Here is a 14,272-nt window from a genome sequence, read left to right on the forward strand (position 1 = left end):
TCTTTGTTGCGGCGGCGTGCACACTTCAAAAATGATAAAAAGAACAAGAAAACAGTTCTTTTAATTTATTAAACCATTCTTTTTAATTATTTATTTTTCTCATAATTTTCCATCGTTTTTCTCCTCTTTTCCCTCTATCGTACACATACAGAAGAACAATGATTACATACAGGCAGAAAAATAAGTTGTTTTTTTAGGTTTCATTTATATACTTTCCATACGTAGACCTATTTTTTTTTATATGATAATTCCGGTTTTCCATTTTATATTTTTACAGGAATGTACTAGATATGTACTGAAATGTTACTGCGTTTGCAATTAATAGATATCGTCCTAGGTGAGATAAAAATTGCGTTAAAGAGATGCTTGAAGTGCTAAATAGTTTGAAGACAGTATTTTATTGTTCTTTTTTTACATCACATCTAACTTAGCGGAAAGAATAAACAAATGCAATTGTAATTTAAAAAAATAATACACAAGTTATAGATATTTATTTGCTAATCGTATTCATCTTATGTGAATTGAAATGCGCGTATTGCGCTCCAATTTTTGGAGATGCAATGAATTGAATTTATACCACAATAAATATATTTACAGTAATGGATTAAGTCTTTCCAGTTCATCAGCGGTGATATTATGATTTTTCTCTTTTTCGGCACTTTCTTTGGATCTTTTTGGGAGGCTCCAGAATTTCTGTGAAAAAATTTAAACAAAATGATTATCCTTCTGTGAACTACTAGATAAGAAATCAATCATACTTGATCAGCACCGAACATTCTCGCCTCGGCCATTGAATCGGGAAGCTTTTGATAGAGTGTTTCGGGCAGGAACAGGCCTGCTATTGAACCGATCAGACATAGTGCAAATAATATCATAATTGGATATCGGCTGTCGTATTTGGTGCCCTGAAATCAACATTAAAAATTAATTCATAAATTGTTTTTTGCTCATAGTAGAATCATGAAACATTTTTATCTATCGTTTTTCACAAAATCGGACGGAAAATAAGTCATAACAATCGCGTGGGTTTCTCCATTCCGAATAAAATAAGTTATATCAATTGTATTTTCATACTCCGAAAAACATATTACTTATTTAACCTTATAAATGGAGAAAAAAAAAAACGAAAAATGTTTCTCGAATTTAATAAAGACAAGTGGGAAGTTTTGTTCAAGTACACAAATTACCACCAGCCAACAGACACTTTAAGTCAGTGCAATTTATAAATTTAATTAAAATTAAGTCAGCCAAGTTACGGAGATAGACAAGCATTGAGTGAGGCACAGTGAGGTTTTTATAGTTTTTGCCACTATTTATTGGCCGAATGAGTGCCAAATATTTGAATCGTTAGTGTGCTTTGTTTCAGGGAAATTCATTTGTCTTGTCTTGTCTTGCTTGGAATGTTCGGTCTGTTTTCATCGGTTGAATGCGATGATGCCAAAGATAAAACATTGTTCATAAATAAGTGTGCAAGACTTGGCAAAGCATGATAACAAAATGCAATTGCCATTGCATCGAAACTTGACGCATCGTCTGTTGGTATATGTACAGCAAAACAAACGAATGAAATTTTAATCTATTGTCTATTGTGTTTGTACTTTAAGAAGTTTTACGTACACTGAGTGTGAATATGAAACTAAAAGTGAATTTCCATTCGCCCGTGCTCTGTGTTGCTGTGCTGATAATAATATACAGTAGTTGCGATATATTTTGGTGCATTCATAAGCTGAGAAGTCGTTATTTGTTGTTGTTGTTGCATACGCCGCACCGAAAATGAACGAAGAAACTTTCAATATGCTAAATATATAATTTGGTTTCATGTTGTTTGTTTGTGCACTTGTGACTCCAAATTTTTATCAAATTATTTTTAATTAAGAGCAAAAGCATATCGAAATAAACTGAATTACAATTAAATTAAAACGAAGAAAATCCAAATCAATACATTCCATTCAAATTCGAATGTGTTGAGTAGTGTTGAATGCAATCAGTAAATTTAAACCATACTTTGAAACTTTATACGATACTATTGATCATTTGTGGTACAAGACAACAAGTAAAATATTTCGATTGCACCAAATTGTCTGGTGCAGAGGGAAAATCAATTTTGAAACAATTGCAAGAAATGAACTTTTCTTATGCAACCCGAAAGCAACAATAATTTGCAAACAATACTATCAGATTTGTGTATTTCCTTCTTTGCAATGACATTTTCCAACGATTTTCTTTTGAACGCATTCAACTCAGCACACAAATCAAATGATAACTTGGCTAAAGCTTCCAAAGAACAAAGTTGCTCACTTTATCTCGACCGAAGCAGTTGAAGAACACTCTTAATAATTTCTTTATTTGTCTCTCCCCCTTCTCTGTCTCTTTCGCTCTAGTCTATCTCTCTCTGTCCCTCATTCTTTCTTACACCGCAACTATTGTGCGGAAGTAAAGTTCCTATTTAAAACAAAATTTATCCAACCGCAATGGTGGAATGAATGGCATAGCTGACGGCAAACTGAGTGCTAAGCCATCGTTAGTGTAGCCAGGAAATGGTGAATTTTTTTATTGCATCGTTTTATTCATGAATGATTCTTTTGAAATTGAATAAAAGTTTCCGGTCAGCAAAATGCAAAGCAATTCCTCCGCAGCTTCGCAGGATGAATGAAGACATCATAACAAAAGGAAAGAACAATCAAAGAAAATTTACTAAGAAGCTTTTATCATTGTTGTAATATAACTGAATGACACTCTATCGAAAAATATTTCGTACAAATATTTAAGATAATTTCACATGTAAATCATTAAAAATGTGGGGGGAAATTCTTATATCAACATTTCTCCTATTTTTCGTTCTTTGACACTCGATGCAAATATACGATGTCTTGAAGTAATTGTTTTAAAAGTAAGAAATGATGAAGTAAGTCATTACGGATAAATGGAGTGATTCCAAAAAGTTCATTGTCTGTTCTTGTTTTGAATTCATGAAAACTTTTAATTGAGGCCTCGAGGGAATTATTTTTTTCGCTTCAGATTATTTTGAAAGACAAAACATAATTTAAAAATAACCGATAATAATGACATACCAAATAGACGATGTAAGGACCCAAAATTCCAATAATATTCGATCCGATTGTGCCAATTGAAAGACCAGTCTGACGTAAGCACGTTGGATACGTTTCCATGGCTTGTAAATTGATTACAAAAAATGTGATTGCAAGCCAAAACTTCACAACGATTACCGAGCATGTAGCGATATACTCCCACTCAACGTCTACATTTTTTAAACAAAAGAAAAAAAAGAAAAAAATGTGATTGAGAAACTAAGTAATGAAATGAAGTAAAATTGAAATTTTAAACCGATTTGGGGTTGGGGTATAGATGTGCCAAATCCGATATGTTAATACATTTTGTATTATGATAATATTTATTAGGATGCTATTAACTATTAACAACCAATCATACTACGCATATTAACATGAGTAGTAGTATTAGGATCGATGTTAATAGCGAGTAGTAGTATGTTTATTATCTATTAAGATGCCAAAGTTAATACGCGCCATTTGCAATTTTTCGTAAACAAACAATATTTTGACCGATTCAATTTTTATTACATTTTTTTCTTATTTGTAATTTTTATTGATTTTTTTTAATTTTTTATGAATTTTATTGGAATTTATTATTTATTAGAAAATTATTTTCGATTTTTTAAGAAGAAATTTATTTTGTTTTTGTTCGGTAAACAACGATTTATACAAACTGTGGTTCGTACGTCACAGCTATGCTTAACATACAGAATTGACAAAATGCACCTTACGTCAAACGTAAAAAAGAGCGCGTTCAATACTTCATGTCATTAGAGAACCACTTGAAAAGAATAAAATCAATATACTATTATTATTTATTCATTTTTTCTTCTTAAAAAAAACGAAAATAATTTTCTAATAAATAATAAATTCCAATAAAATTCATGAAAAATTAAAATATTCAATAAAAATTACAAATAAGAGAAAAATGTGATAAAAATTGAATCGGTCAAAATATTGTTTGTTTACGAAAAATTGCAAATGGCGCGTTTTAACTTCGGCATCTTAATAGATAATAAACATACTACTACTCGCTATTAACATCGATCCTAATACTACTACTCATGTTAATATGCGTAGTATGATTGGTTGTTAATAGTTAATAAAGGATTTTTCGTATTTAGTAATAAGATATGTTAATATTTCTGTGTTAATAGGACATCTATAGGTTGGGGTGAAAAAAAAAATGTCAAAGATCTTGTCATTCGAAAGCTGAGTCAACTTCCAAGTTGCAAAAATCCCGAATAAAGTTTTTTCAAAGTTTTAAATACGAATAAACTACAACTGATTTTCATTTGTGAACGAGAGAAAAAAACTTATCTTCTGAATACAACTTACAATTAGCAAGAATGATGGTAGGAATGCAGAAGAGAGATGCCAAAATGAAAGAAAATGAGTTTGTCCATCGTCGACCAAGAGTATTTGCTGCACAAGATATTTTCCATAAATCAAATTAAATATGAAAAAAAAAACTTTAATCAATTCTTATTAGTGATGTCAAAATGCAAAATGACATTGACTTACCCATATAAGTTCCAAGAAAAAATGCAGGCGCCTCGATTGCACTCTGTATGAAGAAATTCAAAAATGGATTTCCATCGGCTTGTGATATGTACAAAATTAATGTGAAATAAGCAAGTGTGCAAATCATCCTGCCCCGCAACAAAGTCACACAATGACATCGATAGCATCGTTATTTTCACATAAAGACAAATTGAATGCAAATCAATCAATGCGTTAATTAATGCTCGTTACATCAATTCAAATAGCTTTAAATTGACAACGAGACCCCATTCATCATATTCACTCTGGCTCGTAGCGCAGTGTCTTTTGATATGAAATCAGTGGCGGATTGTCAATTTAAATTTATCGATTTTCCCTGATATGACTGTGATTCACTGTGAATGGCACACAATGTGCTCAAAGAAAACCAATTGCCTCGCACATCATCCTCGCATGGAGTTGCGATCTAATTAAATGATTTTTGAAATCTTCCATTTGCTCTATTCATCCGTTTGCAACTTCATATGTTATTGGCAGTTAAGGCACAATCATTAGCAGGGAAAACGATAGACAATGGTAGAAAATGTTAATATCAATTTACCAGCAGATAATTAAAATCGTTGTATTTTTCGCTAAACGAAATCCACTGAATAGTGACAACATTCCGTAAATTTTTTCAGGTTCATCATTTGGTATCAACGTTCGCAGACCTTTTTCAGTCAAATGGATGGACTTTTTATTGATTTTCGCGATGCGATTCAAATAATGTGCTGCTTTGTCCAGTTTTCCGCGATTAGCCAACCAGCGCGGAGACTCAATCATGTAACTGGATGCAAATTGAAATGGATACAATTGATTTTTGATATAAACATAAAGTGCATGCAAGTCGTTAATGTCATTTTCCACGAATCGGCGTGCATTCAAACACGACCATTTTCATTTACAATGCTCATAACACATTACATTGTTGTACAAATTGGTAACTATCAATCAGTCAGATATCAATTTCGAAGAATCATTGTTTTTTTTAAATTATTTTTCTGTTTGAAAGAATCAAAATGGACAATTTATACAAATGCTTTTTTTATAAATGAAGAAAAAAAGATGAATATTTACTTAAAATGTCGCTTTTGGATGTTTTGTATAAAAAGAGCGATTTTTCATATTTAGAAAAATGGTAAATCAGATTATAAAGAAGATTTTCGAGATGGAAACAATTCCAGGAAAGTGTATCTTACATGCCATTTCTGGCTGAATTAAAAGAGAAATTTTTATATAGTGATATTTCAGAGCGCGATTCCGGCGATTTTCTGTACCGCACAAAAAATCTCAATTGTCAGTTTACTTTTGCCCAGTTTTGCGCTTTAAAAATAGTCGGTTGTCCAAATATTATGTTTTTCAGCATTATATGGGGAATAAGAATTAAATAAATAAAGAAAATAAAAAAAACGTACGTTGGAATGAAAATGAAAATGAGCAATGGTAGTGATGTTATAACGAAGAAAGAAAACCAGTCGCCAACGATCCAGTATATAAAGGGCAAAATACATAAGCCTAATGTCCACGCCAGATTTTGAATGATTGCCACATTCGCTCGATCGTCTCTGTCATGAATAGAAAAACAGTTATTACTTTCTGATAAATCTTTCTATTCGATTTTAATTGATTTTCCATTTGAACATATCGATGTCAAAAGGATTATCAAAAATTTAAATGAATATAAATTGGTTATTAACTAACGGCTTAGATATTTCCATTGCAATAATAAATGGTGATTGAAAGAGTGATATCGCACAAAAGCTGCCGAAAACTGATACAATTGAAAACCAAGTGAAGTGAGATGTTGTGAACATCATTGCAACGCGGCCAAGTACAATCGACGAAACACTAACGTAGAAAATAATTTTCCTGCCAAACCTAGAAAATTGAAAAAGATTAATCGAAAGAAAGACATAGTTACTTTCGGTAGAAACGATTCATAGTGCATAAATCAACTTCGTCTTCCATCAATTTCACGACGATAAAATGTCGCAATGTTTCTTATCAGAAAAACATTTATCATATGCATGCCATTCATGCTCTCACTCTCAGACAGCCACCTCAAAGGTGTGACTCAATTTTAGACACCATTTGTGCGCATTTATGAGACGAAAATTTTTAAACTGGAAATCGCATCCATTCTTCATATGAATCGATAGCATCAACTGACGCCTGCATACGCTTATCGCAACAATTCGATGTACCTGAGGTTACAACATGCTATTTTTATGATTTTATTAAAAGCCCCAGTTCAATTGATTTGCGCAATAATATATACACACACAAAAGACCTGTTTGTGTGTCGTCAAATATTTGAAAACAAATTTCAAGCCGATTTTCCCGAGGTGTTCGGAATAACATGTTCTTATCGACGTCCCATTGTAAAATTATATTTGAGTGTGAATTCTCCTGAGAGGGTTCCAGGTTATTCTTGACAATAACGCGCGAACCGGTTTTCGATTTCCTTTTTGTTGAAATATTTATGTGTTTTCTTTTAGAAAAGGAAAACGCGACATATATATACAAACACAAATGAATGAAAAATGTCAATGTACTATACCTATCGCCAAGTTGACCGAAAAAAAATGTTCCGATTACTTCACCGATGCGATTCAGCGCAAATGTATTTGTTTGATACATATCTTTCGAACACACCCAATCCTCCTGAGACACGATTGTGCTTTGATACCATTGTTTATCGAATTCTCGAACATCACAATCTATGCAATCGAAAATGAAGAAAAAAAAGAAAATAGAAGAAAATGTGAAAAGGGAAAACACATATTCTTGTCCCAATGCATAAGTCAGGTCACAAACGAATCGTAGGCAGAAGTTGTCAATATATGGCCATTCGAGCATAAATTGGCACCACACACAAATTGGGGTTCGATATTTTTTTGCGACAAAACGAAATCGTTCGGAATGAATTCAATGTAACGTATTGCAATTTCACCGGAAAAAATTTGTGTAATCAGGTAAGAAATCTGTACTACGGATATTTATACATTTTTTTTAACAAATTTTCGTATACGATTCTTTCGCCTAACACTGATTAAGAACACAGAACATTTCTCTTATCTTTATAAAATGAGCAGCACACTATGTGTTGGTTTGTTTAATTAAAGTGCGTCACACATTGGCAGATCATCAAATTATTTACGGAAATTTTATCCGTCAATATTTCTGTGATAGCTTCATTCTTTCAGATAAGACGAAACCAAGAGTCTACGTCTACTTAACAAATTGTTTACTTGTTTCTACGGCATTCTGATTGAAAGCTTTTGATGTTATCCGCCAATTAAATCGGATCATTGTTATTTTTATCGGCGTTTCGCATAACAAATAAGCATGTACAACTGTTTGGCATGTGTGATTGACACGAAAATGGAATTTATTCAGTGATCAGTAGCTAAAACGTCGAATGAAAGATGATTGTTTCTATTGGAGTAATGAGAAATAAAGAGCAATGCCAATTGATAAGAAAGTGCCAAGGTTGAATTGTGTGCATTCGTGATTCGATGGAATTTCATAAAATCGACTTGATTCGAAGAATGAAAAAGGCGACGCAGTGCTACAAAACTCATTGCTTATAGCTATAATGTCTTTTGCTATAAATATCATGTTAAGCTTCAATGTTGGGGTGTCAGACAGAAAACAGCGTACGATTAAATAGGATAAATCCAAGCCAAAGCTTTGGCACTAAAATCACACAAAATACAAACAGAAATGAAACAGGCTAAACAAAATTTTCTTTTTTCTCTCTCGTCTATCCAATTTTTGCAAAAAGCAAAGCGAAAACCAATCTGTTTTATAAGGTATTTTTTTTCCAGCGAAGCACACTATTTCACTATATCGGAACGGTTCTCAATGGATTTTCCATGCTCCGTATTTCGTGATGGGCGGAATTAGACGCTTTGGTGTGAATTTAAATGTAATGCAATGCCTTGTCATTGTGGAATTGGCTCTACAAAATGTGTGTTGAATTTGATTTTCCTTTGTGTATGTGTGTGTCTCTCTCTCTTTCTCCGTGTTTGTATTTTGGCTGGATTGCCACAATGCGAATTTGAACACTAGAAAAGCAAACCTTGCAACTGCATGCAGCACTTCGCTGGTCGTTACAATGCATTGTGCAATAGCTTATAAAGCGAACGTGATTTCCTGGGATTCGTTTTGGTTTTTTTCTCTGTTATTTTTTATGTGCTGCTTTTTTCTGTCTCGCCCGATCGTTTGTTTAATTTTGTCACTTGCCAATATTTACCTAAAACATTGAGTTTTTCGTGATGCCTTGTTGAATTCCAATTCTCATAATCCCACGACTGAATAGTTGTCCAGTTTACGTCGTACATTTTACACTTGCTGAATGTACTTACGCCTTTGACATCGGTCTCCCTACAAATGAAACACAAAACAAAATGGAAAATGAATAAATGCCGTGTAAAATCCTTTTTTTCCTTTCTCTCTCTCTCTCGCTCTGTCTCATTTCATTTCTCATCTCGTATCAAGTGAATTCATTGGGGAATATTTAGTTAGTTGGAGTACTCCGATTTCGTGGTATTTGGACATTTATTGTGATTAGTACTAGGGGATATCCATGCGAATTAGAATTAGCACATTAGCAAAAAAATAGGGAAATTTACATGAAGAAAATAGCAAAATTAGCAATAAATAGCAGAATTAGCACTGTACACGTATATACTTTAGTAAGCATTTATTCTTGAATATATTGAAATAATTAATTAAAATAAAATTCACAAAACAAACGAATTGAATAGTGTTGAACTAAAATGTATCAAAATATGTAGTTAAATACGCTTTTTCTTATTTTTAAATAAAAATATATTCAATGGCACGTAACCAAGCACGTTTCATCTGTATTAACTACAATTTACGAATTGCAATCGGAAATGTAGATTTGATGACAGATTTCTTACTGAAAACGTATACGCTAGTGTCTGCTTCAAATATACACGTTGAAAGTGTCAACTTGAAACATTTACAGTAGATTGCCAAATGTCGACACACGACCAAATGTCGGAATACCGAGAGGTGAATTGAAATTAAAAATTGAAAATTCATTTGAATTGCATTTTTAAAAGTAAATTATGAAAGATCAATATCAAATCTCTTTATTATAATCCAAATTTTAATCAAAAATCTATTATTGCTTTCACAAATTACGTTCAAAAAAAATTCGGCATTTTTATCACTTTTTCACGTCAAAAGTTAAACTATGTCATTTTGAGACAAGCCGGTAAAATGCGTTTTTTTATATGAAAAAATAACTAGTTTGGAAAAAAAAATTATATCGGCGAATTGTAGATAGTTTAATTTAATTATTGAACAGAAATTTTGAAAATATAAAGAAAAACAATTATATTTATTTTTCATTTTTCACTGTAATATTATTCCGGAATAAATCGTCCAATTGCCGACACATAAAGCACCGAAGTTTCAAGTGAAACACTTTGGATTTGACAGATGTGACAGTTAAAGTCGTATTTGGATCATTGTGAAATTCAAACCAAAAATATTCTAGATCAGTGAAATAACGTAATATTTTTAAATATTTTTGCCACTTTACTATAGAAAAATAAGTAAAATAAAATATGGAGCAAAAATATATCAAACTAATAATTTTAACTCCAATATTTTGTATTGTTTACCTCAATGTAAATAGTGCGTTCATGGGCTGTCAAAACTTAAAGTTTACAAGTTTCGTAGTGAAAATGCATGAAATATGTCGAGATTAGGGAGCCGAGAATTGGACGACGAATATCCGACATTTGGAATTTTCGATGTTATGACGAAAAAATGGAAAAAAATAGTACATTTTTGGAAATTACTATCTTTTGAGAAACGTGAAATGAAGCACAATTAAATTCTGCATCGAATTGTGTATAAAGTGATATTTTTTCATGAAATCAAAAATGTTAAATATTAAATTGAAGTTGAAAATTCAAACAAATAGTCCGACATTTGGGCGAGTGTCCATATGTTGCACCCTCCATGATAAATTCATTTGAATTTTCTAGCCATAAAAAGATAAACACGAAAAGCAACTCATTAAATTACACAATATTTATTTCGAAAATGATAAAACGTACTGCTTTTTTTTTCTCTTCTGCTTTTGTTTTGCCACGACACAACAACATACAACCCAAATGACAAAATCCGATTTGAATAATGTTTGAGCTAGTTAGCGCACATTGTAAACGATGGAGCTCAAATTGGACTGAAAATGGAAAAATTTGTTGTTGTTAACTACATGCAACGAAAGCAAAACGAACGAAAACGAAGTGCGTTGCGTCGAGATTTATTTGTAAATTGCTGAAAATGCCGTGTCGAATTGCATGCACACGACTTTCACTTTGTTGTATCGCGTAACATTTAAATCTTGCAAGAAAAACGGCAAAACAAAAGAAGACAGCAGTCACAACATAAATAAGAAAAGCAATAACAACAAAAGAAACAACAACAACAACACCATACAAGAATAGAGACAAATAAATGAATATGTCTTTGTTAAATGTGCCCATAAAAAATGTTGCAAATCAAGCGCCGGTGTTGACTCAAACAACGACATAAAATCATTTTCCTGACTGAGGCTTACATTGAAGGAATATTCAATTACATCGTTGTCGTCAGACACAAAGAAAATTTGTTCGTTTGTTTAAATTACGATGTTTCATGAAAATCATTTTGGATACAATTTGGCGCTTTTCCAGCATTATTATCGTGTCTTACGTAATTTATAAATGTTTTTTTTTGTTTGTATCATCTTTCTGCTTTTTTGTTCTGTCTGATGTCTGTTAATATGATTTCATGTGATTCTGTCGCATCTCATGCAGCTTTGAAACAATTTTACTTGGAATTAGCTCATCCTTTCCATCAGCGCAAAACATTTCAAAATTACTTACCATTAGTAATGAGATGAGATTCAATGATTTCGTTGAATCAATGTAATGAAAGTTAACAATTAATGCGAAAGTTTCCATTTGGCGATAGATAGAGTGATAGCTATGTTATTGTTGCTACTCATAAGTGAAGTCTTAACAAAGGAAAAGATTTCGATACACAGTAGAAAAAAATCTAAACAGTTTCTTTTATAGGATTGAATATTTAATTCATTAATCATTGAGATAAATATATTCGTCGAGAATGGAAGCTTTATCCTTTAATTTTAGTTTTTTTTTATTATCAAAATATAAAGCAATTTTGGCATAATACCTTATTCAAATGTCGAAATAAGCAAAAGCTGGGTAGCAATTTGCAATATCAGATTGAATTTTGTTAAATTGTGTATTCAGATTCGGGCCCTGATTTAAAATGCTTTTTCTACTTAGAGAAGTCGAAATACCCATAAGAAATAGAAAAAGATAAAGATCATCTTCGGTGTCGTAAAAGGGAAAATAGTGAAGGGACTTTGGACAATATGCACAACATATTCGGTGAATTGCTGGTATTTCCAGAGCGGCTATTTTTTGAGCCGATGACCGTGTGACGTTGTAAAATACGATAATGTCTATTTATTCATACGTTTTTTTTCTATATGTTTATATATATATTTTGATGAAGTTGGCATTATATTTCTGAATCCAATATTAAATTGCTTTTTTTCCCTTCTCTTTCTAAACAGGGTGGTCGAGTTTGCTTTACATCGCATCCAAATGGGGATGATGTAAGCAGTGGAACTGGCATCATATCGTTGAGGTCAGCCGGTGACATATCACTACCACAAAGAGTACCAACTCGACGTGGTCTTATCGTACCACAACAGCCGCCTCATCCACCAACAATAATCCCACTCACCAGGTAAATAACAAAATAACACATATCCACCAAAAGAATGAAGAAAGAAAAAACCTGCTCGAAAATTACACATCAAACGAAACATTCTGGGAAAATGTGTCGGTTCGATTTGAATTCAGTAACGAGAAGACGAAAACCCCAATTTTTTCTTCGAAAAGAGAGAGAAAGCCGTAATGTGATGCTTTCATGGTTAAAAGTGCTAAAAAAAGCAATAATAAAGTGATGGTTTGAAAGCGGTGACGAAGCACGTGTTACAAGACTCCGAAAAAAGCGAATATTACAAATAAGGAATTATAAATGTTTTCTTTTTTCATCTACAAAACTCTTAACGGCTTAAAGTCTCTTCGCAAATGGAATCCTCTCACAATCTAGAAAGCTATAGAAGAAAAAAATGTGTATGGCAAAACTTTTGTTTATTACCGCATTTTTTATCACTTTATTATTTATTTGGCTATGCTCCTTTCGGAATATTACACGGCGAAAGTGGAATGAGAAAATTGAACCGCATTTACAATGAAATTGTATAAGCATCTATGTTAGAATTACTTAATATCATGCCAACACTTGAGATGGGAGTGACGATGTTTGTCAAAATATATGTACCAGTAAATCGCATTCAGTTTATGTGAAAAGTTTTCATATTTCCGCATGGAAAAACACATGGATAATTAGACAATTTTGTTTGGTTACGATGACGACAACTCATTCGCTGGCCCCAAGAGTCAAGAGCTGGCACTTGAGCGACGCAACAAATAAAACGCGCAAAAAGAATTTGATTGAAAGTTTCAATTCTCTTTTTAGGTGCAAAACAACCATAGTTTTATGTTTGTAATTAAAAATGCGAATGTTTTTAGTACCCAATCTCTCTTGCGCCCACTAAAACTTATGTGTCAGGTTGATAAATACAAACACGTGTTTTGCGACAGGGAAAATATGAATAAAATATATAGTGGATTTGTTATATGTATGTACGTTCGGTAACCATAAACAAATAATGATGATAAGTTTCCGTAAAAGCCCTTAAAATATTTCGACTTCATTAGAATCGTTCATACACATCATGTAAAACTAAATTAAATTTCATCTACGGCAGTGTCAGCAGTACATTCCGGTGTTGTTGCGTACTTTGTTTTTCTTTAGATGAGTTCTATTTTACGGGAAGTTAGTCAATGAGCCCAATTCATAATTATTGGATGTTTGCTCATCGTGAAGTTACATTGCACAAGTAACAGCGTATAAATAAGAGTTTCTTGGAAGGCGGTCAAAATATAACCGAGTTTTGTACAAAACTTTGGTAATTCATATGAACCAGCCGAAAAAAAGAAGAAGAAAGAAATTAGAGTTCAAATATCTTGTTCCAACAGTTGTTGAACACATTCACGTTCTTGTTAATGAATGCGAGCACGATGAAAAATGATAAGCAACAAACTACAGTGGCGCAATGATACAAAAACCAATTTTGGCTTCAAACAAAACATATTCTCGGCAAGAATGTTCATAAATTTCTGAAATGTGATACAAGTGGATCTGACTCGATAAACTTGTATGTGCACGCGGAAATTTCAGCAATTTGTTACCGCTACTTTTTTTTCTTTCTTCAAGTAATTTTTCGCACCCAAACTATGCAGTGCAAAGCGGTGCAAAGTTGTCGAGTTTTCTGCCATGAATCTTATTTACAGAACATGATGTGAAAACAGTTTGTTGTGTGCAACAGCATGATAAGAAATTTCCAAGAGTTTACCTTTTTACTTGTGTTTATTTTGATAGAATGATAAATTTTAACACAACAACATTTTTCATATTAAAAAAAAGAGAAGAAGAACAAGAACAAGACACAAAAAAATTGTGTA

General features: G+C 32.4%; 1 protein-coding gene across 1 annotated transcript; it reads right to left on the minus strand.

Annotated features, from left to right (window-relative positions):
• Positions 1–379: 379 nt before the first annotated feature.
• Positions 380–8,998, minus strand: LOC116350024 (carcinine transporter). The gene is made up of 10 exons (XM_031781734.1): positions 8,872–8,998; positions 7,174–7,333; positions 6,315–6,491; positions 6,029–6,178; positions 5,176–5,400; positions 4,596–4,723; positions 4,410–4,496; positions 3,072–3,259; positions 759–905; positions 380–693 (listed from the first exon to the last, which is right to left on the minus strand). The coding sequence occupies exons 1-10, from the start codon at positions 8,957–8,959 to the stop codon at positions 592–594; spliced, it is 1,452 nt and encodes a 483-aa protein (XP_031637594.1). The 5' UTR covers positions 8,960–8,998; the 3' UTR covers positions 380–591.
• Between the last annotated feature and the right edge of the window lie 5,274 nt (positions 8,999–14,272).

The sequence above is a fragment of the Contarinia nasturtii genome, unplaced genomic scaffold (genome assembly GCF_009176525.2).
Source record: "Contarinia nasturtii isolate CC-2019 unplaced genomic scaffold, AAFC_CNas_1.1 Cnas_scaffold_3306, whole genome shotgun sequence".
Lineage (NCBI taxonomy): Eukaryota > Metazoa > Arthropoda > Insecta > Diptera > Cecidomyiidae > Contarinia > Contarinia nasturtii.